The sequence below is a fragment of the Nyctibius grandis genome, chromosome 15 (genome assembly GCF_013368605.1).
Source record: "Nyctibius grandis isolate bNycGra1 chromosome 15, bNycGra1.pri, whole genome shotgun sequence".
Classification (NCBI taxonomy): Eukaryota; Metazoa; Chordata; class Aves; order Nyctibiiformes; family Nyctibiidae; genus Nyctibius; species Nyctibius grandis.
In genome coordinates, this window is record NC_090672.1 from 6,865,434 (window position 1) to 6,892,558 (window position 27,125).

At 49.1% G+C, this 27,125-nt stretch overlaps 1 protein-coding gene across 2 annotated transcripts in view; it reads right to left on the minus strand.

The window, feature by feature from the left end:
- Positions 1 to 126: 126 nt before the first annotated feature.
- The window catches only part of TMEM104 (transmembrane protein 104), a 44,087-nt gene continuing 17,088 nt past the window's right edge, over positions 127 to 27,125 (minus strand). For both annotated transcript variants that reach the window (XM_068413224.1, XM_068413223.1), the window contains exons 9-10: positions 15,491 to 15,584; positions 127 to 3,595 (exon numbers count right to left, since the gene is read on the minus strand). In XM_068413224.1, the coding sequence (XP_068269325.1) occupies positions 2,835 to 3,595; positions 15,491 to 15,584 (855 nt within the window). In that variant the 3' untranslated portion in view covers positions 127 to 2,834. The remainder of the gene's footprint in view (positions 3,596 to 15,490; positions 15,585 to 27,125) is intronic.

A 27,125-nucleotide genomic window follows, 5' to 3' on the forward strand; every position in this document is an offset into this window, starting at 1 on the left:
AAAACCAGACTCATTCGTGATGGGTGAGAGGAGGGAGCTCCGGCCCCGCACGGAGCTGGGGTCACCCCGCGTCCCCCCAGCCCACCCCCAGGCAGTGCTGGCTCCCCCGGGCCGTCCCCTCCCCGCTTCCTCCAGTAATTTTTAAGGCATTGTTATGTCATGTTTTATATGAAAAATGTTCTCTCTCTACTGTAGAGATTCTTTCTGTTAATCATCACCCCCAGTCCTTGGATAGATTTGTTTTGCTGCTGTGCAAGGACAGCGGGTGCCTGGGAATTTGTGGTTATTTATTTAAGAAAGCACTCGTGCTCCTTGGGGACCAGAGTCCTTCTCGGTAAGGTCGCATGGCACAGGCCAGGCTCAGGATGCGAGCCCTCACCATACCACTGCCTCCAACACCCGGATCCAGGCAGCTTTTAGGGCTAAGGGCCCTTAGAAGTCACTGCCACGCACCGAGGAGGAGAGGTGGTCACCCAGGCCAGGGAAGAGAAGGCACATCTTTAAATATGAGATGGCAGGAGAGGGTGTGCCAGGCTGGGCTCCCCCCACCTCCCACCCCAGGCAAGGCAGGAGGATACCAGGAGGCTACCCTGTACGAAACAGGGGCAGGAGGGGAGGGAGGGAGACCACGGGCAGCCCTAAGAGGGGAAGGGAGGATGAGAGGAGATGAAGTAACAGACAGCCCCGTTCTCTGGCTGGCCATGAAATGTGAAGGCAAGAGACTGAAATGGGCACTTGCAGGGATGGAGGCTGAGCCAAGCGCCTTGCGAAGCACGGGCAGCCTAGGGCAGGCAGCGCGGTAGGAAAGGCCTCAGCCCCCTCCACAGACTCACACCTGTGCCAAGGAACAGCCCCCGCAGCCTCTCTGGCTTTCCAAAGGCTCATTTCATCTGCACTCAATCCCTCCCTCCAGCTCTGCCCAGTTCCCAGCTGCCTCGCAGGTGGCTCCCATGAATTTGCCCTCCAACCCACACAGCTACTGTCCCTCATCCTAAATGAGACACCAGCACCAGCTACCTGTAAAATAATTTGCTAATTTGGCACTGAAGGTGCCACACCAGCTTCCCCGGAGCACTTGGGGATGTTTAACTCACTAGCGAGGGCTGCCAATGCCTGTTCAGCTCATCTCCAGCTTGATCCTAACCAGTCCCCCCGGATCCTCTCCAAGGACACAGTGGCAGTGCTCAGGCTCGAGAGGTGCAGGGTTTTGCTTTAAAAGCCATGAAGTGTTTTTATCCAGCTCCAGGTACTTGCGTACTCCCCCAGAAGAAGCACTTCAGGTCATATGGGTACCAGAAAGTCCTACTTGAAAACGGAGCTTGATTAAAAAGAGCTGCAGTTCAAAGCTTGCTTTAGTGAGCGGCGACACTTAATACCGCAGCAAGTGCAGAGGGCAAGAGGATCTAACGTAAGTGACATGCACCTGGCTTTGAACCTGCTTTAATAAGGGGGCTTAAAATATTTCAGGTGAAAACTTTTAAAGATCTTCCTTTTATTAGGAAAACCAGTATGACCTTTGCCCAAGGGGCTCAGAGCACAGGACCCAGTGCTGCTTGTCACCGTGTGGTGTTACAGTGACCACCAGTAGCCTCAGAAGCAGAGACTCACCCACAGCACGGGCTGCCCGAGGTAAGAGGCAGCCCAATTCTCAGACAAGCCCAAAGCCCACCTCAACCCCGTGCAGAAAGAGAAGAGGGGGGATTCTGGCCCAGTGCAGGCAGGGTTTCAAGTTTTGCTCCCCACAGCACTGGGAGCTCTGCCCTGGCAGGCAGGGCTGAGCCAGGGCACAGCCGCCTCCTCCTGGCACCAGCCCAGTCCCCTGAGTTAACACCCACCTCGTTTCAAGGCTAATTACCCAGCGCAGGAGGCTGGAAATGCATCAGTGTGCAGAGCCAGAGCTCTTGCAGGCCTCACGCGTGTCAGGACTGGGTAATTAGCACCTCCCCAGCCCACACGAATCCTGACCGCTGGCACCAGGGTCTGGCCCGCGGCACCGGCCCGTGCAAAGGTGCGAAAGGGAGAAGGGCTCTGCCAGCTGCTCGCAGGGGCCGAGGGAAGCAAGGCTGCCCTCTCCTTTCTGGGGCGAAGAGCTGTATCCCTGCATGCGGAGGGGCATGGCTCTGCCCGGCTGGGGCTGCCATAGCACAGGAGAACAGGATAAGTGTCAACATAAACTCCTGGGCTGGAGAAATCCAGCTCCAAGCAAAAGATCCCAGATCCCAGGCAATCCACGGTGCACAAAACAGGTTAATGCCTCTAGAAAAAGAAAGTGTAACAGAACACAACATTATTTTTGTCTGAATTAGGGCTATTCCCACCCCAACTTCTTCCCTCAACTGGTACAGGAGGTCGGTTGGGAGGGAGAAGAGACTCAATTCCCCCAAACTGCTGCTGGATTCTGCACAGCACGTCCCTGCCTCTGGGAGAAGGGACATTTGGCCGATTAGCTTAGTGCTCAGCCAAGGCCGTCTGCTCTCGGGGGTGCTGAGACCTGCAGCACACAGAGAGCCACGCAGGGACGGAGAGCGCGATGCTCCAACAGAGCTGAAGGCAGAAATGGCTGGACACTGGTGAAGCGTGCAGGCTGCCAAGGGCTCAGCCCCAGGGCTCTGTACAGCGGGTCTGAGAACCAGGGTTGTAACAAGGCTGAGTCCACTCCATCCACACCCAAACGGAGTGGAGAAAGTCAGTGTCCAGGTCTAACCCATGCCACCAAGGTGATGGCCTGGAAACTTCCCTTCACGCTGCCTTTTCCCCTGCTCCACAGTCCCAGAGGGGCAGATGAAATGCTGCAGTCTCTGGAGCCCAGGAGGGAGCGTGCCACTACCCCCCCATCAGAGCTTTGACTCGCTCAGGACAATGTTTGCAGTCACAAACACAAAGCACGAAAAGCCCCATATGAGCACGAACACAATCCAGAAGGTGTGCCGGAAAGGGGAGAGGTGCTTGTTAACTGTCCCACTGCCAAAGACCAGCTGAGTGTCCTTCCGACTGCAGTACGCCAGGAAAGCCGGAATGAGATACTGGATCCCGTTCCCAGCATAGGCTCCCGTGATCCCCACCAAGGACTCCAGATCGTGGGTGCAGAAAGCCACCAGCACTGGGGGAATCAGCGTGATGGCAGGAAACACAATCCTATCCACCACCCACGGGTAGGTCCCCCCTTCTCTGTGGAAAAGGGTCTTCCAGTTGTTGCGCAGGGTCACTGCGATGATGGGGAAGTTGGTGCTGATGGTGAAGACGGGGAAGAGGCCCAGGAAGTAGCGAATGAAGGCAACGTTGATGATCTCGCAGTTGGTGAAGTTGAGCGTGTACATGTCCATGAGGGTGTCGTTGCGGAAGCAGTAAATGGCAGTGAAGGACAGGAGGCTGTAGAAAGCCAGGATCAGGATGTAATCGAGCAGCACGAGCTTGTTGACGTGCTTCTTCTTGGAGATGGGTGTGATGAGGGATGGCAGGGAGTGCTGGCACATGAAGGAGTAGACGCACACCCCAAAGAGATTGCGGATGCCCGATAGCTGGGCCATGGATGGGTGACCTTCAGCTTGGCCTCTGCTGATGCGGATGAGGGCCAGAATAATCATGAGGATGAACGCTGGAGAGAGAGAAGGTTTCAGGTCAAGCCCAGGTCTGTGCTCCCCACAGCGCTCCTCCCATCGGCACCGGCAGCCTTGGCACCAGCTCTCCCTCCTGCTCCCCAGGAGCATCTCGTTATCTCTGGAGAAAATGGTACATCAAAGGCAAGGTGCAGGGGCATTAATCACGACTTGCTTTCAGTGCTAGTCAGCAGATTAGGGAATGGGCTCGGGACTGCCTTTGGCAGGCATCTCCCTCCAGTCTCCTTCCGCAGGGACTCACCCTCCCACCCCAGACAGCAAACGGCTGCTCTGGGCCCTTCGGAAGCGTAACGCTAACTTGGCTGTGTGAGCCCACCACCCTGAAGGGTCTCAGTCCATGGATGCTTCTGCCACGCACCTTAAATATCACCATTTAGAAATGGCTTAGAGATGTTTGAGCTTTGACCTCCAAAGCAAGAAAAGATTAAACCCAGCTGCAGTCAACCCCAGGAATATTCCTACATATTTGCAACTGGACTAAATGTTTCCAAGACCTCACCTACGTACGGTGGCAGATGCAGGGGAGCAGCAGCTACTGCCGAGCTCTCCTGTCCCTGCGATCTGTCAAGCACGATGGAGCAAGAACTAGCCAGCCATTTCCCGGGCAGGAGGAACAGGCTGTCTGTAGTTAATCCCAGGGTGGAGAAGCCAGTCTGGAAGGGACTAAAGCAGCACTGTAAGACTGCTATTAAAATTCATCACTTCTAGGTACAAAGTCTGCTCGTCTACTCTTCACTTATGTCGAGGAAAAGCCTAACAACATTTTACAAAGCTTATGACAAAAAGCAACATGCTATGGACAAAAATGAATTGAGGAGATGGGACTAATGCCCTTATTTACTCCGCTGGCGGAAATCTGAGCCAGAAGCAGTTACTGCTAGACTGTTGTTCCTAGCATGGCACATAAAACCAGCAGAAAACTAATTCTGGTGTCGCAGAAATCACATCAACCTGGGAAAGATGATCATCAGCTGCTGGAGTTAACAAGGAGCAGGGGAAAAAAGCCTGCCTGGCAGGGCAGCAAGGAGCAAGATTTACAGTCTGGTGCTAGCAATGGATGGGCCAGCGTGGCTTCCACAGAGCTGTCTCCTGCACTGGTTTGAGGCATTGGGCCACAGCTGTGAATTATCAGGTAATGAAAAACATAACAAAATGCTGAGGCTACTACTCTGGACAACTTTGAATGTCATAAATATAAATACAGAGGAATTAATCAGAGCAGTGCACAGTCCTGTGGCCAAGCCCGTAGGAGGCCGGCCACCGGCGCTGTGAGCCAGGCAGGCTGGCGGTGGGGGGACAAGGACACGGGCTTGCTCTGTGCCCAGTACTGCTCTGCCTCACACAGGCGGCTGGAGATGGGAAACCCTGCCAGGGACGGGGCTAGAGAAGAGAGTTACAGAGCAGTTAGCGAACGCTGCCTCTTCTGTCCCCAGCACGACCGGATTAACCTCAACCAAACATCTCCTTGGCGCGCTCCCAGCACTCTCCCAAACCCCGCTTCTCCTCTCACAGCCATCCTCCTTTTATTCCTGCAGCAAACACCAACTTCACGCTGAGCCCTTACCAAGCCACACATCTCATGCTGCCTCAGGGAATCTCTCGCTTCCAACTGTTCCCCAGTGACAGGGCAAGTCCATGAACACTGGACTGGAGAGATGACAGCACCTTCACGGTACCGTGAGGGCCAGGCCACTTTGGGAGTGCTGGGCTCTATTTACTTCCCCAAGAGCAGTCACAGGGGGCTATGGAAAGCAACAGCTCATCGCTCTGGGGGTGTGCAATTCCCCTCGCCTTCACTCAAGCGAGGTGCACCGTGAACACAGGTAGGGTTGTTGTGCCTCCCCCATTGCTCCCCGGAGGGGAGATGCTTGCCAGCCTTATCTGCTACGGCAGGATAGCTGGCGAGAGCTGTGTTCCAGGTGATGTGATAGTGGCTGTGCTCCCCAGGGCTGCACAGGCTACAAGAAAGAGGAGAAGGTGCCTTGAGTAATAAGACAAACCAGGGTAGACATTGAGACCATTCCTTTCCTTCTCGCTTGGGAGAGGTGGTCAGCCTCTGCCGCCCAGTCCTGAGCTGGTCCTGTATCAGGACCAGATGTAACTGCACAAGACACAGCCTTAGGCTTAAGCAGCTAGAATCCATAACCTTTGTTTTTCCTTAAATACTTCTTTCAGAAATTAAACATATTCAAGTCTGAAGGAGTGATAATCCAGCAGTAAGATCCAAACCGGCCCTGTTTCCAACAAGGCAAGCTGTGCTCCTCCTGCCCCAGCACTGGTGCTCTGCAGGTGCATGGTCCTTGAGAGAGGTGGTGCTGGTGAACTGGAAGCCTCCCCTGCACAGTTCCAGCCCCAGAGAAGACAACAGCAGCCCTGCCCCAACGGCTGTGTTTTCTCTCACTGCCTGCGGCAGAAGAGTCTCTCTCTCCTGGAAGTGGAGAGTTAAAACATTTGCATGCCAGATTTACCTGCCTGCCCCTGGGAGGAGGCAAGCCCAGAAATGAAACTATGAAACCTAGTTACGCTGGGTGATAAATCAAGATGAAAAGAAGATGACAGACTGTGACTGACAGGCAGCTCTGAGCAGACAAGAGGCAGCTCGGGATCCTGCAGGTACACACGAAGCTCCTGCTCGCATCCTCCTCTACCTGGGACGCCAGGCTGAAGGCAGAGTCACACCACACCATTCCAAGTCACCTACAGTTGCCACATGAACTGTCTAACAGTGTTCCTTCTCCACAAGGACCCTGGCAAAGTCAGACATGGGTCAGTTTAAAAAAAGCCTCAATTTGTTCCTGCATATGCAGGACAGAGGATATAAGCAACATGCTCCAGGGATGAAAGACCTTCAGATACCATGACCAGCCACACCCAGAGCCACGAAGCAAGATGGACAGTGATGCTACCACACAGCATTAGTACGTTACATGAAAACTTTGTTTTAAACCTTGTTTTATGTTGGCTTTGCAGCCAACAAGGCACAGAGGACACTTCTAACTCATCACATCTTCTCTCCTCTAGAGGTTTGAGCACCCTTTTTACTGAAGGATGTAAGTGAAGCTGTGGGGAAAAAAAAAGGGGTATGCTGTAAAGTAAAGGAATCTCATCACTGCTGCCCAACGGCCTCCCCTCCAGACCCCTCCTCACACTCTTCCAGGAGCAAACACTGGCTCTTCTCAGACAGCGCAGACCTTGCAGACACCTACTGCTGCCTGTCCTGCTCGACTCAGGAGATGTTAGTTCAGAGACAGGGCAGCTCTGCTATGGTTCTTGCAGGTGGAAGAGGGATGAATATGGATGAGCACACATCCAAATAAGAGCACTTTGGGAAAATATGTGAGTCTGGGGATATTAAAAAATACATTTTTGTGAGCTTTGATAGAAGCGTAACAGAGCTGCAGAGAAGCAGTGGAGATAATTCAGCCATTCCAAGTTTAAGGATTGTTTTGCAGAGTCAGAGCAAACAGCTTTGTAAATGAAAAATGCTGTTTTGTACGTGAGCTTCATCTCTCTGCAGAAAGACCACTGCAGACAAAAAGAAGTCCAAGGCTGAAACACATTTTTTTTTCCCCTCCCATCATGGTAGGTTCCTGGAAGAAGAACTGATGCTCAGGATGAGTTTCTGGCCTAACCCTCCTTTGCATCGCTGGCCAGACACTATGCTTTTGAGATGTTTCACCTGGTGCCCCACGTCTGTCTCTCTGTTGGCATGTAGAAAATAATGGAGAAGACCCTGAATTGAGCTGTGCTGGGAAACAGGGAGGAGGGAGATGTGCTGTCATGTCATTCAGAAGGAGGTGGCTTGGCAAGGGGGAAGCAAGCTCAGCAGTGAGGTTCTGCAGAACCGTGATGTTGGATGGTCCCAGGAAGGAGGGCCAGAGACAGGTGCTGCCTCCCATGTTCAACAGTAAACATTGACCTTCAAAGTATTGGTCCCAGTTTAAACAAGGATGGTTTTACTGGCGCTAGAAAGCATGTGGCAGACAGCCACAAACCAGGGATGAGTAAAAGAGTTACTGGGGAAAAAATAAAACAGAACACAGGTTACATGGCAACCACCTGTATGTTAAGAGTCAGAAAGGTAAAGACAGAGGAAGAACGATCTTGCACACCCATTCACCACAGCTCGAGTCACATCTTCTCCAACTCTCTCCCTACTCTTATTCCTCCCTCCACGAGGAAAGCCTAGTGAGAACATCACGGTACCTGCCGGCCACCCCTTCCAGGGATCCGGAGGGGCAGCGGTGTGCAGCCACACCACCCCGCTACCAGCAGAGCAGCCCACGCCTGGCTGCTCCCCTACCCACCCACGGCCATTTGTTTAAGCAGGCGCCGCGCCGTGCTGCCGACACATTTGCGGCAGGGCCATCCGTCACCGCCGGCTGACGGCGTGACAGAGCTTTCTTGTCGAAGCGGAGAATCAATACGCCAGGAAATAATGATAATGAATCACCCTTTCACAACGCATGCCACTGGCTTCCCTTTTCCTACATTAGGTGGCACGATGGATTCCAAGAGGAGGACGTTTTCATGAGCTTCCTGAGCCCATTCTCTTTGGAAGGAGGAAGATCTCTCCCCACCTTAACCTTGATCCTGATCCTCCATCAAGCCAAAACACAGCAGAACACTCCTAAACAGAGGAACAGATCTCATTTAGTTTAACGTTAGGCAGCTCTTCCAGTAGAGAGGGCATAAAAGCAAGAGCATCTGCTCTGTACATACTGAACAGCACAGCATGATGTCCAGACAGCCCTACCTTCTGCATCCCTACCCAACGCTTGTGTTGTCTGCTTCACTACCGATGTCTTCCCAGGATGCTGGTGGCCCCCCTCAGAGCCAGCTGCCTTCTGTCAGTGTTTTGGGCAAGTTTAAGAGCTCACTGCAACTCTGGAACTGCCAGGCATTATAGATGCTGTGGCATTTGAAGTATTAAAGCACGGCTGGAGTTCACCATGCTGGCAGAACAACATATCTGAAATTAAGACATCGATTCTTAAATTTAAAACTGTTATCCAGTTTTTCCTGCAGAAGCTACATCCTGTCACTTGTTCATGACCTCCAGCTCTCTGTAAACTCCAGAGCAGCAACCGATAAATTTCTCCAACCTTCAGAGAAGGTTTCTAGATGAAATGATGGTAAAGAGGTAACATGAAAACCAGGTTTGCTCTATCAGATGTGGGAGCTGGAGAAGTGAAGGATCAGATTTGGCAATGACAGAGCCTAAACCACTGTCTCTAGGAAGATGAACTCTTCATGAGCACAGAGACTGTGGGGAAGCAAGATGGATATGTTCACAGAAGACAGCAACTCTCTGGAGAAAGATGTCAGAAGGAGGAGATGAGGGAAATTACTTCCCAGAAGAAAGGTATGAGCAAAAGTTGTGGGACGTCAGTGTGGCTCCTTCCTCTAATGGAGAACAGGGACTTGCAGGGACAGTGTTACCCTTCCTGCCCCAAAGCCTAAGGCAGGGTCTACACGGCAGGGGACTATTGCTGATACAGCAGGGGAAGCATAGCCACATGCTGGGCCGTTAAGATCAGAGAAATGTGATGCAGCTTACCAGAAAGGCAAGAAAAAGCTTCTCGGGCACCTCCACTCCCCCTGCCACCTCACCCACTCTGCCAGGTTTGACTAGCTCCTGCTGCAACTCTCTCAGACACTACTGCTGCCCTGGCCTTGGGCCAGGCAGAGCCTGTTCAGTTCAGAAAGGGAAACTTTATTAAAAAGTACCACCAGGACTTTTTGGCTGTCAAAAGCGGTTCACCAGGGCTTCTCTGCTGCAAAGGCATCATCTCCCTGCTTTTCTTCGTCATCTGGGGCATGGCTTGCTACGCAATGACCAAGTATAGAAGTAGTCTCCCCTACTGTGGTAACAACTCCTGCTGTGAAACCGGTGGAGCTGCCCCCTCTCAGCCCACATCAGCTGGTCTCCGCGGACATCTGCACACCAGTAACAGTTCACGGGGAGAAAAACAGCTCTGCGCTCTGGTGTTTATCACGAATGCTTTATCTTAACATATGGGAAGGAAAAATCAGCCAGCGAGGCTTGTTTGCTTCTGGTGGAAAATTACCCGTGTAGTTTATTGTCCTCTCTCCTCCAGTCACCTTTGGCAGAAGCACCATAAAGCCTCTGCAGACGGGACTTGTCTCTGAGCTCTGCTCTTGACTTGGTCTGTTAGCTTTGACAGTCACTTCTCTCTCCACGTGAGAATTTACTCCTCTGTAAGAAGGGCAGGCGCATGCCACACACCCACTCTGAAAACCTGTGTGGGCACCATCATCTGGACCCTTTTGCAGGACTGATGTGTCCTTACGTTTTCAGCTCCCTGTCTCCAGCTCTCAGACCCATCAGTTTGTCTCCTGCTGCCTGGATAAAGTGCTCTTTTCAGGAACATCAGATCCTCAGGCAGGATCTCAGTGGTCCCGTCCAGCACCGCATGTCACACTCAATCTGCATCTGAAGCTAACAAGGCTCTTTCACTCACACGGGCACTGCTTCACCCCACTGACCCCCACAAGCAGCACTGAAACGAGCTCCTCAGCCGACAACTCTGAAAGCAGGCATGACAGAAGCAGAGCCTTTTACCTAACTCTTCATAAATATATTCACTTCTCTTAGTGAATTATTCACCCTGGGCTCTGGCAGCAGCTTTCTCTGCTCCAAAAGGGATGTGAGAACATGAAGTAACTTTGTTGAAGAAGCTTGTCAGAATGAACATGCAACAGTGCCCTGATTTACAGTTCAATTCCCTCTTCCTCGCTGCTCCCGTATGCCCTGCTCTGCAGAAGGGAAGGGGCAGAGATTGAACTGGACCCTCCTTAAGCTGTTTGCTGAAAGCTCCATTTCTGATGCAGAGAAGAGGCCACACTGAGGGCTGTGGACACTGGCAGACCAATCTCTCTGCAGGAGACTGGAAACACAGGACTTCAGATCATTGTCACCCCTTCCTGTATCAGCCTCCGCTATAATTCTCAGTCTCTGCAGCTGGAAGGACGTAGCAGAGTGACTCCGGGTTTCTGCACCGAGTCTACTCCAGCACGGCTGGTTGAGCCTGCTAAGGATGGCAGCGACAGTCACTACAGCAGCTGAAACCTGCTCACGAAGTGAGATGGTCCCAGACCAGTTCTCTGCAGAGAAGTGCTGGGGAGTTCTGTACAGAGCAGGATTCTGGGGGAGCGAGCAGAACTACCAGAGACATTAGTAGATATGGCCGGTCAGCCTCAGCAGCGTGCTTTGGAGAGCCCTTTCCTAGCTTCTTCCCAGGAAGCCTTCTACCAAGTATCCTGGAAGGGGATGGGACAGAGAAAAGAAAAAGAGTTTAACGCAGACTTCCTGGCTCTTCTTGTCCTTTTACCCTCCATCTTACTGGAAAGAGCTAGGGGAGAGATTTTATTTCTGGGCATATAATTGTGAGATCACAGTTTGGGCAGGGTTGGGAATGCTCTGTCTCGAGGGCTGCATTGACTTGAATAGATGTGGTATGATCTGTCTGTGCTGCAGGGAGAGAGAACGGAGCCTGCAGCAACCAAACCCAGAAGTTTATTCCTCTATAAAGTGTCTCTTTATTAAAATACAATACTTTCTAATAACTACAATACAGCATCAAGAGCAGCACATAGAGCAAATGTCCCACGTGGGAGCTGTCTGGGAACATTTGCCAGAGACTATTCAGTAACAGCAAGCGATAATCACGCTACCAATGTCTTTAAAGCCGACGGTCCTCACCTATACAGCTGGGCATCTCAGGCTGTAACAGGCTGCAAATAATCGGTTTAGCTGCTTAATACACAATAGTCCAATGTTTGCTGCTGAGCTCCACCAAGCCCTGTCTTTTTGTTATCTTTCCTAATCCATATCCTTCCCCATGACGCTGCTAGAAAGTTATTATCCAATAATAAAGAGGTGAGCTGTGTCCCCTCTGTTTTGAGAAGTGCATCAGACTTGCCTGGCTCAGTCCTTTTTTGCTGTGCCGTGCCCTCCAGCAGCTCACCCCTAACACCACCCGCTTGATCAGGATTGGAGAAAGGAGAGGAAAAAAACCAGCTAGATATTCAAGTCTCTTTAGGGAGCAACCCATCACTACCACAGATTTAAACCTTCCAGGAAAAAAGGGCCTGAAGTCCAAACAGCAGAACTGAAAATACCAACAGCTCTAACTTATTGATGGCTTAGTTGATTTAGTCTTCTGCAGGAGACGCCCTGTTCTAAGAACCTTGGAAGAAACCTGGAAACAGGCTCCAAAACTGGTAAAGGACTTGGGCTAATAACAGCTCCACAGTTGCAAGGCTGATGTGGAAGGGAGCTGAAGGGAAGGAAGGAGTTACAGTTTGGGGAAGGAACCCTCCCCCTCCCAAGGGCACAATTCACCTTGCTGATGTACTTACCTGGTCACCCAGTCTGGGCCTGTCTCTGCTCTTAGCAGCATTGCTCAAGAGCTGGGCGAGCCAAGAAGGTTTTAGCCCTAACTCACATCAAGGCTTCACCTTCAGCACCATTACCAGGATTCAGAACAATGATTTGTCCCAAGCAGCCCTTTCTCCAGGGAAGCACAGATGACAGGCTCCCGGTAACACCCATTAGGGTGCCTGTGCTCAGCCTCCCAAGGCAGTTTGGGCATGCGTAGGAGAGGGCTGACAAAACAGGCTGAGGAGCTTTTACGGTTGGGAAAGGGATGAGAGCTTGTGTAGGCAAACCCCTACCCACCCGCCAGCTCCCTGAGAGCAGAGATCTCCAAGCACAGCTAAGGCCAGCAGTTCAAGCACTGACTGCTGCACTGAATTTAACCATTGGCACTCACCCATGCGAGGTGGCAATCAGTTTTGCAGCCAAGTATGTAAGCTGTTAGTCTTCAGTAGACTGCCAACAGCTCGCTGGCTCTGTAAGCCCTCTCCTTGCCATCAACCCCACTCCACCTGGAGATGCAGATCCACCCTCTGTCCTCCTATCAGTCCTGACAGGGAAACGCCTCGCTGTGCCAGCCTTCTTTCCAGATGAGCTCTCCATGTTCAGCAGGCCCAGAAGACAAGAGCCCATCTGTCTGGGCTCTCTAGCAGCACAGCACTTGGGCTTGCAACTCCTCCTTCAACTTTCTCCTTTTAGAGACTTCAGAGTTGCCTGTCCTGGCTAGGCCCTTTCCCTGGGAGGAAAAGCACAGCCAGATGAAGGGCTGATCCCTGCTGCATCTCCACGTTCTTTAACTGTCCCATTTTTAAATTCCACTTCAGATCCCAGTGTTTAAGACTGTATTTTTCAGTGACAGAATGAAATTTTTCTTGTCCATGAAGTGTGGAAAGAGACTGCTGTAGGCTTTGTTAGCTGACGTGCTGCTTGCGATGAGCACGAGGCTCTACAAAGAGGCTGGTGACATTTGATTATCACTTGGATCAGGAGAAAGAGGGAAAGCAACTTTGAAAGGCAAGGCTGACACTGTTACAAACACCAGCAGAAATGACCTTCACACGCAGCTAGCTCTCCCTGCTGCCAAGAACCATCCTCTCAGCCACCGTCATCCGAACTGCCAGTACACCTGGGGCAGTGCAGCTTTACATCAGCCACTGCTGCTCCGAAACCCAGGGACTTTTCATCGGGCTGGGGAAAAGGGTGTGTGGTGGGTCCTGCAGCAGGCATGCTGCAAAGCTGTACTGGCCTCCCAGTTCCAATAGGATTGATTTTTTCAAATCAGGATGCAAAGCATGGGTCAGCTTCCCACCCACACCGGGCCAGCAGACACAGGCAAGCTGAGTAAGCCACTGCCTACACAGTAAGTTTTTACCCAGCACAACAAACACGTAGGCTGGCAGCTGCAGCGTTCAGCTCTGCCGCTCGGAGTGCTTTGCAGAAGGGGAACCACCTTCAGCACCACGTGGCTAAAACCAACTAAAGGAAGATGAAGAAAAGGCACAGATTAGAGCAGGACAGAGAGCCCACATCTGGCCATTGGCACTCAGGCAGGAAAAGTTCAGGAGACCACAAAACACCAGCCAAGACCATTCTTTAGGATCTAAGCTCTCTAAGACCAAACCATGTTTAGCTCTCAGTCCTGGTCTTGGAAGAGGGGACAGCAGTGACATGAGGACATAGGAGAAGCCAGCTTGATAAATCTTGGCAGTACGGGATCCGTCCTTATCCCGGAATCTGCAGCAAGAGCTTTTCTCTGTTCCCTGCATCATGTGGCTGTTTGATGAATTGTCTTTCCTAATAAATCTATCCCTCATTGTACACATAAGGAATCCGTTGCTCTAAGTAGCCACTGAGGTGCTATCAGGGTCATTAAATATCATTATCCGGGGCAGCTGTTCCCCAGCGTGCTGACACAGGAATCAATCAGGCTAAAGCATGAATTTCCCCTGCACTTCTCCAAACACTGCCTTTGTCCCTCTCCATCAAGCGATGGAAAAGTGAAGCAGTTTTGCCTTCATGCCAAGGTTTAGCAACCCTCATACTGGAAGGAGCCAGCTAAAGGGAAACCAATGGCAGATCAGGCAGGTATCAGGTTGTCACAGAGACAGGATGAGGTCTGACTGATGTCTTTACCAGGGAAGAGGAGGCAGGGTGATTGGAAACAGGCCAGTGAGCTGAGCAGAGATTACTCTTTTAAAAACAAAAAATTTCCTTTAATACCCCTTAACGAGATAACCTGTTTCTCTGAAGAACATGGGGGCTTTCAATCCTTTCATGTGCTCAGACAACAAAAGGGAAAAACAGACATTCAGGATTTTCACACCATTTGAAGTCAGGATTCATTAACTCAAGCTGTTCAGCATCTGAGACTTCAGGGCTTAAAATCCAACCTCATTTTCCTGGGTGACGACTGCTTAACCCCATCCCAGATGTTCTCTAGAACAGAGGATCACTATTCCTCTGCAGTGACTGCCAACCACTTCCAAAGAGGATCACAGGCCTTTGAACTCACAGAAATGGGACAATACCCAACTGAAGTCAGGTCAAGTGTGTGTGTGTGTGGTGGGAAATAGCCTGAGAATCAGCTTTTCTTTATGCCCATCACTCACCTGGAATAGAAACAGAGCTAATTCTGTGCTTGTACAGTCTGGACTCACGAACCAGGAGACTGCAAACCTGCAGAAATGCTGCCGGTGCTGTAACACCCTCTCTGTTAGCCCTCAGTATCAGTTACTCTGTCTAGGTTACACAAGACAAGACAAACCTCAGCATAAGCCTCTAACACACACACACCACTCTCAGCCTTTAAGGGCATGTACATATACAAGCCAGACGCGAGGCAGCTGCATCTTTGGATGACAAAGGCATGTCTTATTTCCCTTAAGGGAATTATCCATCTTCCCAGAAGTCCTTGGCAGTAAGATTTTGGAGAGAACTCACGAGAACAGGGCTTCCCAAGGACAACATACGTTGGTTTGGGGGTTTCCAATGCAGCACATCCTACGCTAAAGCAAGACCCAGGAAAAAAAAAGCGAACAGATGATAAAACTAAGGGCAGAAAGTCTGACAGAAGTGCCTTTTGTTCTCAGATCAAAACAAAGATTGTTAAAAGTCTCTCGTACACATGCTGAGAGAATAAGAAACTTGCTGCTGAAGAGCAACTGGTGGGTACCACAGTTAACCCACACACAAGAAACTTCCAAATCCCTTCTGCCTCTCACACAAACCAGATTAAAACTTCATCTACCAGCTCATGTCTGATTGAGAACAACTTGTTTTAATCAAAAATTTCACCCTAGAACAAAAATCCTTTTCCTCAAAGATTTATGAGGCCTGGACAATCCTCCTCAAAGAGGTTGTTTTGACGAGCACTTCCTTCCGAAAAAGATTATCTTGCCAAAAAGATGCATCGGTAGCATCACTCAGGTTCCATCTACGGTGAAGAGGTGGCCAAGACTCTGCCAAGACTCACCTATCCATCTCATGAGGGACGTCATGATTTGAAGATACTTGGTCTTCTGCACGTTGAAGAAGGTGAAAGGACCCAGGAGGAGAGTGAATGCTGCCTGGAAGGACAACAAAAACACACATTAGGTTAAAAAACAGAAGTTCTTCTAGTAAGAAAAATTTATCAGTAAAGCAAAGCTTGCCTTGGAGGTTCATCCCCAGACACGACTGACTGTCATGGAGCTTGCTTTGCTACTTAATTTTACACCTAAGTTGGCTGAGACGCAGGGGGTCAAGCAAGCTGTTTGGTATCAGAGAACATGCCTGGGGCAGAAGTAGAGCACAGGATCCTCTTGGCTCTCAACTGCTCGCTATCACTGCTACAGCACGCCTTTACTGACACATTTCAGTAAAAGCTCAGTGCAGCCTTATGGAACATTAAATATTAAACTGTGGCCTCTTTGTTCAGGTACATGCTCAGTTTAGGTCTGGATAGCAATAGCTGTGACCATCTGCTCACACTAACATTGATGAGGTAGCTTCGAGGTGTCCCAGGCTGAACAGTAATGAAGCCAGGTCTGCCCGGAACATTTTTTCCCACACTTTAAGTTGCTTGTTTTACACCTGGAAGTTTATAGCTTAACAGTTAAGCTGTTGACCTGGAAGCTGAAAACCTGTACAAAGTAACGGGGAAAAAATAAAAATCACAGAGATACTCATAAGGATGAACTTCATTCAGTATGGAAATTAAAGACACTGTCAATGAGGAGAGATCTTTCTTTACTGCCCTCTTGAGAGACACTGAGCAGCACTCAGAGCCCTACCTAGTCCAGACAGAGAAAAGGAAAGGCTTTACTGCAGGAAGACAACAGACCTTGACTGAGGTCTGAACGTGAGCTGAGAGAAGCTACTTGTGAGAGGGAGACAAAATGGGTGTTACAGAAGAGAGCCCTGCGCGTGATCCATGGGATGGCACGGGCTAGCGGTACACTAACGGGTCCAAAAGCTGTAAGCAAGCGGTATCTGGAAAGCCACGGCACACACGTACAGATTTGTTAAGGATCCCAAAGGGATTTTTCAAGACAAATACTCAACATTAATATTTACACATTGCTCTTTTCCATGACTTCTTAAAGCAGTTCTGAAAAAAGGTGTCACCAAAAGGGAAGAACTGGGACTCAAAAGGGCAGGCTGCGGAGCCTCAAGGTCTCTGTCGACCCCAACAGAGTCAGCGACAGAACAGAATCCAAGCTATTTTAAGACTAGTACAACCCCAGGAAACCTTTTTTGAGACAGTTTCAGAATATCTGCAAGGCAAATTGGAAATGCCTCGCATCACAAGTATTCTCAGACGATCAAAGTAAATCCAGAAGGGGACCAGAGGAGAGAACCCTTGGTTTCACACGTCGCTCGGTCAAGACACATTCTGACCTGAGGCCATCATTTACACTGTCTTGTTTTTGCTGCTTAAAAAAGGGGACAGAAAGCAGTCACAGAATTCAGATTTGTGAAGCAATTGAGGATCCTTGGAGGAAATGTTGAAATCACACAGAATACAACAACACAGGCATAACTGGCAAGACTTAACCTAGTCTTAATAGTTCAGACACTTTCAGTTTTAACATAGAAGCAAACCAGCCAGTTACAAGTCTTTTTTTCATCTTCTCCCTCTTGCTCCTTTCTTGTTTCTTTTTGAGCTTAACTCCGTTCTCCTTCCACTCAACTCCTGCCCTCTACAGACTGCCACTCCATCCCAGGATAACGCACAAACCCCAAAGGACTAAATAAACCTTAGACTAAAGAGAGATGTAGGTCAAGGACTCGGAGCAAACCAAGCAGACACCAACTCTCTTACTGGAAATCATTCTCACGTTTGTGACTAATATCTTTCAACCTCCCCTCCCAACACACACTGCTCAACACAGCCTCCCTTCAAATCGTGTTCATGTGTCAGAAAGAGCTGAAACAAAGAGAGATGAAGGAAGGGTGGTGATAATTGAGTAACAGGTGTCTTCTGCAAATTAGAATGCACCAGAACCAATTGGCAAAATAGCACCTCAAGACACGGCAAGGATTGACACAAGATCACTGAGCACCGAAGCAGCTGGGTCTGAAACCTAGATTTGTCTTAAGCACTGAGGAAAGACCTGTGTTAAGGTGGATTTGGGGCTCAGTTGCTGAAAAACATCAAAAACATCATTAGGTGCTGGAAGAACCTGGGTCTCCTATGTGCTCCCCAACAACTGCTAAGGAAGCAGAAGAAATTCTTCTGGATGTTACACTCTGTTTTCTGCAGTTATTCTCCAGTGCTGAGGGCATCTTAAACAACTAAATCCACTGAGTGACTCTCTCAACTCTCCCCCTCCTCTGTGGGCTTTACTGCTCAACTCAAGGGGAAGAGATAAAAGTCACTGTGCCTGAATGGTTGGATTCCCCTCCCATCCTTTAAGACGATCAGTGTCTTCTGTTCTTAACAAGATCCTGGAGCTGGTCCAAAGGAACCAAGGGAGAGATGAATTCAAGTGCAATAGAAATGTGCTACCTTTTCCATTTGATGCCCATTAGCGATCCAAGATGGATATCCACGGATCAATACAAACGATGCTAAGGCCTGCAATGAGATGAGGCTGCCCTGCTTTGCAGGGATTTGTGCCAACCACTTTTTGGAAGGGAAGCCACAGCACACACTGGACTTGAGGAGAAAAGCATGGCAGGACACGAACCAGCCAGATTAACATCACTTCAAAGTGAAATTGTATACAGATCCCCAGGGTTCAGCACAAGTCAGGAAAGAGGGGTCAGTGCCTCACCGATAACCAGGACACGAGGGGCAAGGACTCAGTCCCTGGATTAGAGCTAATCTCACCACCAACCCTCCAAGAGTCCCAAGGCCAGGAAGCCTATTTAAAAACACATCCCAAAAGGGTGAGACCATAATGCTTAGAAGGAGGATGTCTACTTTCTCCACCGCGCTGTGCCAGACACCTAAATGCTCTTCCGACCCATTAAGTTAATTAGTTTCATAACTTCTCCCTAAGGAAAAAGTAAGCCCAAATAAGCACCTCAGACACATAACCAAACTTTCCACCTGATGTTTTCCAAGCTCAAGTCTCCCCCAGAGGGATATAATTTACAAAGTGCTTCATTACACATGTAATTCAAACAATCCAAAACCTACACAGAAAACTGCACCAGACAGCCCTGCCAGAAATCAAATATGCAGAGCTCCGGCACATTAAAAAGCTCTCCCAAGTTTTCCAGTTCACCTCTTGAGCTAGCTGAGATGTTTTCTAGGAGTTTATCATTCTCTTCCTAAGCTTCAGCAAATTAACCCAAGGCAGAATGAGCATAGTCTACTTTGATTAAAGATTTTTCTACTAGTGAAGGGATTTTCTATTCGGAACAAGCAGGCGTACGTGGCTGATTCATTGTTAAACTTCAGCAAGGTAAGGGAATCCTCCCTTCGGCTACGAAGGAGCATCAGATCTATGAAATGCTGTTTATATTCACAGGATGGCAGAGGGAAGCCTTGACTATGTTTTTGCACGGACTGGCTGTTAAGAGTGGTTCCCTAATTTCTCTCCAAGCTCCTCTGTTAAACAGGAAAGGCCAGACAAGTCGCCAAGCTTGCTGAGGGGGGTATGTGGAACCCACACACAGCAAGTAATAGACACAAAATTCTTTACTTTTCCTTCCTTTCTCATGCTGAAAAAAACCCATGAGGATCAGCACATTAATGACCCCCCAAAACCAGTGTTGTTCTTGCTTTTACTGACGTTTCCAGTCAGAAAACTAGAAGCCAGCGAGCGTAGAGGAAGGAACAGCAGCTTGTCACCCTGAATTGCACTCTGCAGGCTAGTAGGAGCCTCGAGCAGCACACCAACTTGCTCAACGCTTGGGAGGGTCTTCAAGTCCATTCCTCCCGCCAAGCCAAGCCACAACAGTAGAGGCACCAAGGTCTGGGAGCTTCTCTTAGCTGGCTGCTCAGCTGACACTTCTTTCCCAGCCTCTGCACTCGTCAGCTCTTAGTATTTCAAAGTGAAAAGGCCGCTGGTCAACTTGAGTCTTCTTGTCACAGGGGAAACTAGCTGGGGCTTACCCTTGCCTGGAGTATATTTTTATATGTATTTATATATTTTATAAGTATTTATGTATTTCTAAAAGTATATTTTATTAAAGCTCTTATATTAAAACTTGGTTACATAATCTTGTTTATTGACTTATCTTAAAAAAAGCAACAGATCAAGCGTTAATAGGGCATCTGGCTGGTTTTATCAGCTTAGTTTCAGCAAAGAGGACCACCAAGAGAGCTCTCAACCACTCATCGATGGCCAGCTCACTGCCAAGAGTCTTTCAGACCATACCAACGTTCTTTAAGCTAGTCAGAGGGCTGCACTGACTAAACAGGTTCCTTATTGACCTGAAGGGTCCATACATCACTCTGAACCAGTACAGTTCAATAGCTTTCCTCTGCTTCCCAGCACGTGGCTTTTAGAGCAAAAGCCAATACGGCTCAGGAAGCACAATCAGCATCCCAAACGTAGCTGATTCATGTCTGAGATGCCGTAGTTACAGCATTATGGCTAGTGCCTGCATGCATTTGCAAGAGGACCATCTGAAAACCAGCTTAATTCGTAACTGTCATCAGAACTTGCTTGTCTTCATGCTCCACAAACTCATCCATAAGAATTGCATCTGTCTTTGGTGCTTGCTGAGCAGTGAATTAAAAACAGTAGCTACTGTTCCTTGTTGATTCAGAGCCTGGAAACTTTCAGACAGGTTGAGTAGAAGCATGGTATTTACCTGGGCAAAGTGAGACCATGAAGATTAACCTTGTTAAATGCAGCAGTCACTCCAGGAGCAGAGCAAGAAGAGTTCGAGTGTTTTCGAATAAATACATTCACGTGGCACAGGGCTGTCAAACCAATGCAAAGTTAATAAGTCTAAGATACCAGGGCAAGGTTCCCCCAGTTTTAATATAAGGTGGTAAAAAGATGGTGTAGTGTTCTCTCCTTAAAATCTCCCTTTGGGCCGAGGCCCCAACCACCCTTTCCTTTCCTTCTCCTCCTCCCAGCCTTCCTCACCCTTCTTCAGAACCAGAACTCACCTCAAACTAAATTCTTTCTTGGAGGCTCTTGCTTCCCCCTGATAGAAGTGCCAACCTCTCACACAAACTTTATTTCAGGATAGTATCAACTCCACCTCTGCAGATATTGATGTTTAGATTTCACAGCTGTTGAGCAATGGTACCTCTCCCCCACAAGACAGTACAGCAAATAACCCTACTCTAATGGGGAGCAAGATGACATTTAAAAAAGAAAGTTACTGGTTTAACAAAGTGGATCCCTCTCCTTGGCAGACTTTGACACCTTGGCTGGAAAGCTGAGGGTTGAGTGCTTTATACAGGACTACGGGTACGGAGCATTCCCACAGCAAGGCAAGATACCGACAGGACGATGCAAGCTCTACTGAACAAGCACCTCCCTGAGGAAGCTTTGTTTGATTCAGTGCTCAGACACAAGGAAAGTCTCCTTGAGCACGGCAGGAAAAAGCAGACATTTCATAGACGCTGTCAGGAGCAGCAATTCTGACACCCCTTCTGCTTCTGCAAGACGCCCCTGAGCTCAGAGCTATTTCACAACCCAGATGAGCACTAGAAGGGACAGGCAAAACAACAAAACTAGACTGTGCAAGTACAGAGATCGAACAAGATGTCAGGAGAACCAGGGACTGGCTGCTCTGTTCCCACCTCAGGTACTCTCCTCTAGAGTATATCTAAAGAGACATCTAGAAGAAAAAACCCAAAACCAAAACTTGATTTACCAGCACTGACATAGGTCAGAGGTTTTATCCCTGGCTGGAAGCTTCAACCAGGTCTTCAGCAGGGTGTTTTTTTATGAATTGGCGTTCCTATTCACACCCTCAGGGAAGTTTTAGGGCTGACTTTGGAGAGAAATATTAAATGCAAGGTGCTTTCCCCGCTCCCATTTGGGACTCCTAGATAAAGACAGCAGAGCTTCATAACATTTCAGAGCTACTTGCAGCTACACCTACACCCACCTGCAGCCTCCAGTAGCCCCTCTGCACCCACTTCAAGTTGTGGCAACTGCTGTGCTACCCAGCAGCGGGCTCCAGTCGCTCATGCCAGGGCTTCAGTGCTTTTCAGCTAAAACACATCAAGGGAAAAGGGTCTCGAGTGCAACGCGGTGCCTCCTCTGCCATCTCTCCTCCCCTTCACCAGGGTGACAAGGCCATGTTTCTCTCCTGCATGAGCTCGTATCTCAAGCTAGAGAGCCAGATGGCACATCAGTGAGGGCGGCGATCCAAGCTTTCGTTGGTAAAGCTTTACCCCTTGCAGTGGACAGTACAAATATAAATACATGAAAGGAGCCTGATTGTTCAGGAAGGAGCTTTTTAGAGAGCTGAAAAAAAAAAAAAAAAGCTGAAGATCAACACAGCCTCTCAAGGCTGGAGGCAGGGCTGCAGCAGGGGCCGTGCTGATAGGCAGCAAGTTATCAGCAGACAAGCGATTATGAAGCTCTTAAAGTTGGTTGAAAAAGAGATAAACCAGCAACAGAACAAGGATTGCTCAAAGAAGTTGAGAGGCAAGAGGGATTTTAACCTCCAGATCCCCTGTAGCATCAGGAAGTCACAACGGAGGGAGGATGCAACTGCCAGACAGCCCACAAGGAATATTTATAGATAAAGAAACAAGGGCAGTTACACTTTGAGTACAGCAGGCATCTGCTGCCACTGCAGCTCCGGTAATTAACGTGCCGCTCTCGGGACACCTGGCAGAGGTTTATAGTCGTAACTCACATGAAGCATTTTGCTGGCACTAAGGAGCCCTCACCCACCCTTCTCCCCAGTATCTTCAGGCACGGAGGAGATAACCCCCAAGAACTAAGACCTCAGGTGCTGCCAGGCCGGTTTTTGCCAGTGAAGCAAGTGACATTTCACCCACCCGCACCCACGGTACCCATTAAGCTGGATGCTGCTGCTCATGATTCCTGTGCCACAGCGCTCCCAGTGCTTCTTCCACATGGAAGACCTTCTGCAAGAGATGGAAAGAAGCGCCTGTATCCCTAAAGCTACTTAGTTTAGTGAATCTGAGTATGACACATGGGTTTTCAAAGGTCCTAGTCCAGCACCAGCTGATGGCAGCTTGCTTTTGACTGCCCATCCAGAAAACAAGTGTACTTGTCCCAGCTGATGTCATTGTAAGCTATGATCTTGCTGGACATCCAACACACCAAGGACCAGCCAGCAACTGAGCAGCTTCTACGTGCAGCTCTGGGAGGTCAAGGCAGAAGCAGCACATGGATGGCAAGGCAGTACCGGAGGGTGCTGCTCTCCTCTCCCCACCCTTGTTCAGGGCCGCTGTCTGTTTGTGGAGCTGGTCCATCTCTGAGCACCAGGAACTTTCCACTTTGGAGAGAACACCCCGGAAAACCAGTCCTTCCTCCTCTTAAAGTGAAGAAATCCAGGCGCAAAGTGTTTTCAGAAAGTCATTCGAGTGCAAGGATTGCAGGCCCTGGCACACCTGGGGTGTGCAGGATCACAGCCAGTGGCAAGCTTGCGCTCTCCGGGGTAAATACACTTCCATTATCATTTTTTCACAACAAGAGAAAGATGGAGGCCAGCAACACCCCGAGCTGACCGGCATCTAATTTTTCATCATTGGAGTATTTATGGCACAGCCATTTGCAGCATCTTGTAATCACTTTACCTCCTCCTTGACCCCTGGCTCCCCCTTATTCTGCATCTCCTAATTGCATCTGAACGAGCAGGAGGGAAGCAGCAAAGTGGATAGAAGCAGGAGAGCTGAATGGTTGGTTTGTGATACTTGGAAGGACAGCAGAGGAGTTGCAGAGCCAGGTCTAGCTGTACCCTCCCACCACCAGCAGGCTATGAAACAGAAGCCTTCCTCCTTCCTGACACTGGGTAACCTTGAGAAGTCATCCCCCGCCTCCCCAATTTATTAGCGTGGTACAAGAGATTAATGAGCTCCTTCCAACAAAGTGTGAAGGCATAATCATTACACACAGACACTGCCCAAAATTCCTGCACACTCATAGCCTCTCCTGGCAGGGTATTGGCAACTATAATGTTTATATTGACTACAAAAGCCGCTGGGTTAGACAGCATAAAGCGAGGGAGACATGGACCAGTGTGACATGGATGCACAGAGGGTCCTGCAAACATGTCAAGCCACAAACTGCCAGGGTTAGAAGGTACCTGGGTTCAGCAAGGATGACTGTTCCTGAAGGCCACTAACCCCTTGTCTGCCACAACACAAACAGTGCCTCCACCACTAAGCCATTGTTTTTCCTCTTGACTTTTTCCCCTACAAACTTCTCAGCTGAGTTTCACTCAATTCTTCAGCTGCCTGGAGGATGTAATTTCAAGGACAGCGTCATCCCTGTTCACTGTGTCAGGCAGGAGTTGCCCTGAGGGAAAGGAAATGTCCCACACTTTGTAACTACCTTGCAGCAGCACAAAAGGGAGAGATAAAGCCCTGTTGCCTGGGGCTAGCGGGGAATCTGCTTGCTCCCAGTATCCTCCTTTGCCTTCGCTGTACAGTGCACACCCGTGCAACAGGCGTCAGAGATCAGCTCTGCCTGAGAGCATTATACTGACTTCAACTTACAAGATAAATCCCAGCTGCATTATTTGTATTTATAGTCGTGCTTACAGAAGCATGAGCCACGTGTGGGATTTGCTGATGTAGTCCAAAAATCCACATTTTTGGACAAGAGTGTCAGTGATCTCACCCAGACATAAAGCACAATTTAGGAGGATGTTAAGAAGCTGCAGACTTATTTAGAAGTATGAAGAGATACCAGTCTGTCCAGACCTCTTCCTTCCACAGCTTCTGGTAGTGTTCAGTGTGGCACAACTGCACAGTTCTGCAGCCCTGGTGCTTCCTACCTGTATATTATAGAATTAAAGGTAATTTCAGGGGACGAGAGATCAAGATTGCTGTCTCACTCAATGAAAAAGCTGATGTGAACCAGGCAGGCAGCAAGGTCAGACCTCTGTTTAAGAGCAAAACTGGTGTTAAAGCATCGAACAAAATGCTGGAAAATATGCCGTTGAGAAAAAGGCTTGTGTTGCATCTCCCAGGGGAGTGCTTAGCTGACTTAGCAGGTCTTCTCCAATCCTGGTTTCTAGGATGCTGTCAGTACCATTGCACAAAATAACACTGCACAGGGGAAATGCATTTATTACTTATTTTCTACAAAAGTGCTCCAAAAATGAAAGATCTGTGAGTCTGATGGAACAGTCTAGTCCAAGAAGGGAATTTTAAAAGGCCCTTTTTAAACCTTTAAAACTTGGCTTCGTGAGCGGGTGACCACAAACAGATATTGGTTCTGACACCTGCCCTGTTCAGGGGAAACTGGTCTCCAATATCGAGAGACAACAGTGTCAGCTTTGGTGCCTTGCTGCCCAAGTGAGCTTACTCCAAAGGACAGCTTTATTTAGGAAGAGCAGCAGCATGGCCTCTCAGCCTGGCCCGGGCAACTCCGCTGGGCAGCAAGGGCTGTAGTTTGAGCCCAATACACAGCACTGGCGAGCTCATAACTGGAGGAAGCACAAAAGCAAAGAGAGATGTATCTAGAGCCACTTCTTTGCCCAATTTGTTTAGCTGGCTTGCTTCCAAGGTTCATGCCCACCATCCATCATCACATAAGTCAAACCAAGCACTAAAGTGTGCAGGACATTCTTCTATGGGGAAGGCAAGTGCATCTGAGCTCACCAATGGCCTCTGCCTGCACACCAGCCACCTTGCTTCTCTTAAGGGCTGGCAGCACCTGCAGGACATCTGGCCAGGCACACAACCAGCACCCTTCCCTTCCACACAGCCCTTGCCAGCCAGCTGGAGATGGCAGGGGGGAAGGATTGGCCCTTTGGAAAAGCTCAGCATCCAAATGACAGCGCAACCCAAGCCTCACTTAAGGAAAAAGCCACTTCTCATTGTGAACAGACAGCTCTGTGCAGAAAACACATTCCCGTCCCCTGCACTATTGATTTTCCCGTGAAAAGAGACAAGCTAATCCTTTAAACTGAGTTGCTTCAATCTGTGGTCTTGAAGATGCTTCACTGTTGCACCAAAGGCTCACTCTCCTACCCAGCCCTAGCAGCAGGGAGGCTTGCCTTCTGGCTGATGTTTCTTTTACTCAAAATGCAATCAGTGACAAGGAAAGCAAGAAAAATCACACACCAGAAGCTGAACTCCAGCTCTTGGGTCACCAGTACAACAAGTTTATATTCCACTTTCACAACACTGCACATCTGCCTCTCCTCCTGCCAGGTCAGGAAAAACCTCTTATTCACAAGGCCAGTTATTATCTGAAGTTCCCTTTGCATTAGGAAACACGAGGGGTGTGGGAAACTCTGAAGGAGCAAGTTTATCTGTCACAGGCCTATGATGAGTGAGCAGTCGAAAGAATTTATTGACAAGGCCACATAAAAAGAATGGACCAGGATGAAGGAGGTAGGATTTATGCCATATTAACAAGGCTGTGTGCCAATTTCAGCCTTATTAGTTTCACAACAAAAAAGCTGCGAAGTGCCTTCCCATCCCACATTCAGGCACCATTTATTTTAAACAAACTTGGCTCCTGTCCTTCTTCAACCACTTCAGAGCAAAGCAGCAACTTAACTGACCTTACTTTTTGGAAGATGACTAGATGAGAGGCATGAGAAGACTCCAATCAGCCCCTGAGACTGGGCTTTTAGCCAAGCAAAGCTGTATTTCAGAGGCACCTGTAACAGTTCGGGCTATTGATATTTATGCTTAATGCAGTACTAATTCCTCTCCTGCCACAGCGATGGCTCAAAACTCAGGTGCCTGTACATACAGAAATGGTAAAATATTCTGGACCCTTGAGAGGCTTTTCCCTATTTTGAAGGTTTTCAGAACTGCATCCACACACAGAAGTAGCAGCCGCCTTTTTTGTACATTTGTCTCTATTTCTATACCAGTACCACAACAAAACACACCGGAGCATTTGTGGTAGGGAATATAATGTAGTATCTTTGGCAAGAAGGTCTTACCATGAGTAACTTCTTGTAGGATATGCAGGGTGACATGCTAATAGTGCCCCAGTCCTGCTGCATCCTTACTGTAAGCTGGGGTAACCTGGAACATAACATTGCTACAGTTTAAGCAATTTATTTAAACAAGATGATGGCTTCACACCAGCAGAATAAACTTCCATGAGTTTTCCTTCCTTTCCCCTGGCTCACCCTGGGAGCCCAGGCCAAGCACCCCAAGCCTTTGTGATTGATGTGGTGTGAAATTAGCCCTCCCTGCTCCAGACACCTGCCACCGAAGCAGCTACCTTCCCCACCACTGGTTCTCAAGGTCTCTAGACACTGGGACCTGTAAGAATAAATATCCAGGAGACAGCAGCTGTGACCCATTTATTACCGGACGCTGCTGCAGGGCACAGCTGAGGGAGGCAGGGCAGAGGAAAAGCACTTGCTGCAAAGGGAACAAGCGGCGCAAACTCAGGTGTCCTTGGAAGAAGCACTTTGCTTGCAGCACTGCTCCAGCTCTGTTTCCCAGATGGCAACAGACAGCTTAGATCAAGCATGGATGTTCAAGTACTGCTGTGAGGGCTCCCCTCATACCACTGCTGGGAGGTAAAAAA